This window comes from Propithecus coquereli, unplaced genomic scaffold (assembly GCF_000956105.1).
Source record: "Propithecus coquereli isolate 6110/MARCELLA unplaced genomic scaffold, Pcoq_1.0 Scaffold438, whole genome shotgun sequence".
In the NCBI taxonomy this organism is placed as follows: domain Eukaryota; kingdom Metazoa; phylum Chordata; class Mammalia; order Primates; family Indriidae; genus Propithecus; species Propithecus coquereli.
The window spans coordinates 1908380-1910972 of record NW_012150152.1 but is presented as its reverse complement, the minus strand read 5'-3'; the positions used below and the strand labels follow the sequence as shown (position 1 = coordinate 1910972).

General features: G+C 54.7%; 1 protein-coding gene across 9 annotated transcripts in view; it reads left to right on the top strand.

The window, feature by feature from the left end:
* Positions 1-2593, top strand: part of MYO9B (myosin IXB) — a 104337-nt gene that overhangs the window by 64054 nt on the left and 37690 nt on the right. For all 9 annotated transcript variants that reach the window (XM_012654068.1, XM_012654067.1, XM_012654065.1 and 6 more), the window contains exons 8-9: positions 631-720; positions 2076-2192. In XM_012654068.1, the coding sequence (XP_012509522.1) occupies positions 631-720; positions 2076-2192 (207 nt within the window). The remainder of the gene's footprint in view (positions 1-630; positions 721-2075; positions 2193-2593) is intronic.

The window sequence follows — 2593 nt, the reverse complement described above, 5'->3', positions numbered from 1 at the left end:
CCCAGGAGTTTGAGGTTGCTGTGAGCTAGGCTGACGCCATGGCACTCACTCTAGCCAGGGCAATAGAGTGAGACTCTGTCTCAAAAAAAAAAAAAAGAAGGCCTGCAGGGGCCCCCCAACTTCTGTTGAGCTCTTGGGGATATGTGAGCACCTGCTGGGAGATTAGGGAAGCTTCCCTAACCCCCACTCTTACTGCCAATGGGCAGAGACCACTGGCTCAGGGAGAGGTCTCAGCAGCTGGGGGACATGGGGTCTCCGGGTGAGGTCTGTGCCCCAAGCCTGGCCCGTGCACACAGGATGGGAACCACCAGCGATGGCTGTGAGTGCAGGTTGTCCATTGCCAGCCACCCGGGCCCATAGGCCCTACTCGCACCTGGGTCTGTGGATGGTCTCGTCCGGGCCGTCCAACGAGGCTGTGCTGTGTGAGAATTCTGAGACTTGCCAAGCATAGAGCAGCATGTCTTGGGTCAGTGGCTTCGGGGCCCACTTCCCAGCCTGGCTGCTGCAGGGAGGTGGGGGGTCCATCTCCTATCCACATCGGGCTCCAGGGCTCAACCTAGTGACATGAGGCCACACCTGACAAGCTCTCCATTTCTCCTTTGCTGCTCTCCCTCTTCAACCTTGAAACAGGTGAAGCGAGAAATCTTGGTGGAAGTTCTGACCAAAAGAAAAACAGTGACTGTCAACGACAAGCTCATCCTTCCCTACAGCCTCAGCGAGGTGAGTGCTGCCCGGGCACTTGCTGTTGCCAGTCCCCCAAAACAGAAGCAGAAGGGTCCTTCAGAAAGAGCCCTTCCTGTCCCTGAAGTGCTAGACTAGAACCTCAGCAGCACCTCTGATGCTCACTCAGCTTGGTGTGGCACAGCAAGGTGCCTCGCACCAGTGAAGATTAGCCAGATCTGGCCCCCCACCTGCTTTTATAAATAAAGTTTTATTGGCATGTGGCCACGCCCCTTCCTTTATGTACTGTCCGTGGCTGCTTTCATGCCACAGCAGCAGAGCTTAGCAGTTGAGACAAAGACCCTCAGGCCCACAAAGCCAAAAACAATACCTCCCTGGCTCTTGCCAGAAGACGTTTGCACCCCGGGTTCTGGAGTGCAGCCTTTATAGCCATTGCAGGGCTTGTGGCCTCAGGCTGCCCCTAAATCTTGATAAGACACTTCCCTCTGGCCTTTGCATCAGCGCAGATGTTCTCTCTGAGGTGTGTTTCTCTTGCTTTTTTATCTGTCAAGAGCAGTGTCACTTACAGCTTGGATAGCACCAGGAAAGTACCTGGCAGGGGGGAAGTGCGGGTATTTTTAGCTGGTGGTGGCCTCTCACCCAACAAAAAGCTGCTCGGGCATTTCAGACAGGCATAGGGGACATTCTGAGCCTGCCTGGGGGCCAAGGCACCAAGTGATTTTACCAGGAAGTCGCTGCAAGATACCCAAGACCCCAGGAGCACGAGCGTCCCCCATAGGCAACGTGAGCAGAGCCAAAGATGCCAGGCAGGGGCTGTGTTCTGTTTGGCCTCGTCCCTGTGACATCTGGGGAATGCAAAACCAGAGGGACATGTTCTAGATCTTTTTTGCGGCTGAATACATCTGTCACAGCAGAGAACTGAAAACATACAAAGAGTGAATTTATTATATGTGGATTAGACCTTTAAAAAGGACCATTTGAGGCTGGGAGTGGTGGTTCATGCCTATAATCCCAGCACTTTGGGAGGCTGAGGTGGGAGAATCACTTGAGGCCAGGAGTTGGAGATCAGCCTGGGCAACATGGTGAGACCCCGTCTCTACTAAAAATAGAAAAATTATCCAGGCATGGCGGTGCACACCTGCAGTCCCAGCTACTTGGGAGGCTGAGGCAGGAGGATCTTTGAGCCCAGGAGCGTAAGGCTGCAGTGAGCTGTGATAACGCCACTGCACTCTAGCTGGGGCAACAGTGTGAGACCCTGTCTGGAAAAAAAAGAAAAGGGGTGTGTTGAATAACTCGGGTGTTGAAAGTGGCCTTGACTTACCGACGCGCAGACCAAGGGGTTGCCCAGCACAGGGGCTACCCGCCCGAGGTGAGCTGTCCCCTCGTGTCCACAGGCCATAACCGCCCGAGACTCCATGGCCAAGTCGCTGTACAGCGCCCTGTTCGACTGGATCGTGCTGCGGATCAACCACGCCCTCCTCAACAAGAAGGACGTGGAAGAGGCAGTCTCAGTGAGTGCCCCTGTCCACTCCACCAGGCTGGGCCAGGGAGGCCACGTCCTTAGCACCAGACATCCTCGGTGGCCGACCTATGACATTCAGGGCTGAAGGATCTGCAGTTCAGAGGCTGGTTCCTCCCACGGGCAGGTCCAGGGAACAGGGTAGGCTACGAAATTCTAGGGGCCCAGTGCACAATGAAAACATAGGACCCCTTGTTCAGAAAGTGTGGATTCTAGCCAGGTGCAGTGGCTCCCACCTGTAGTCCCAGCTACTCGGGAGGCTGAGACTGGAGAATCTCTTGAGCCCAGGAGTTCGAGACCAGGCTGGGCAATGTAGTGAGACTCCCATCTCTAAAAAATTAAAAATTTAAAATTAAAAAATCAATTATAGGCCGGGCGCGGTGGCTCGCGCCT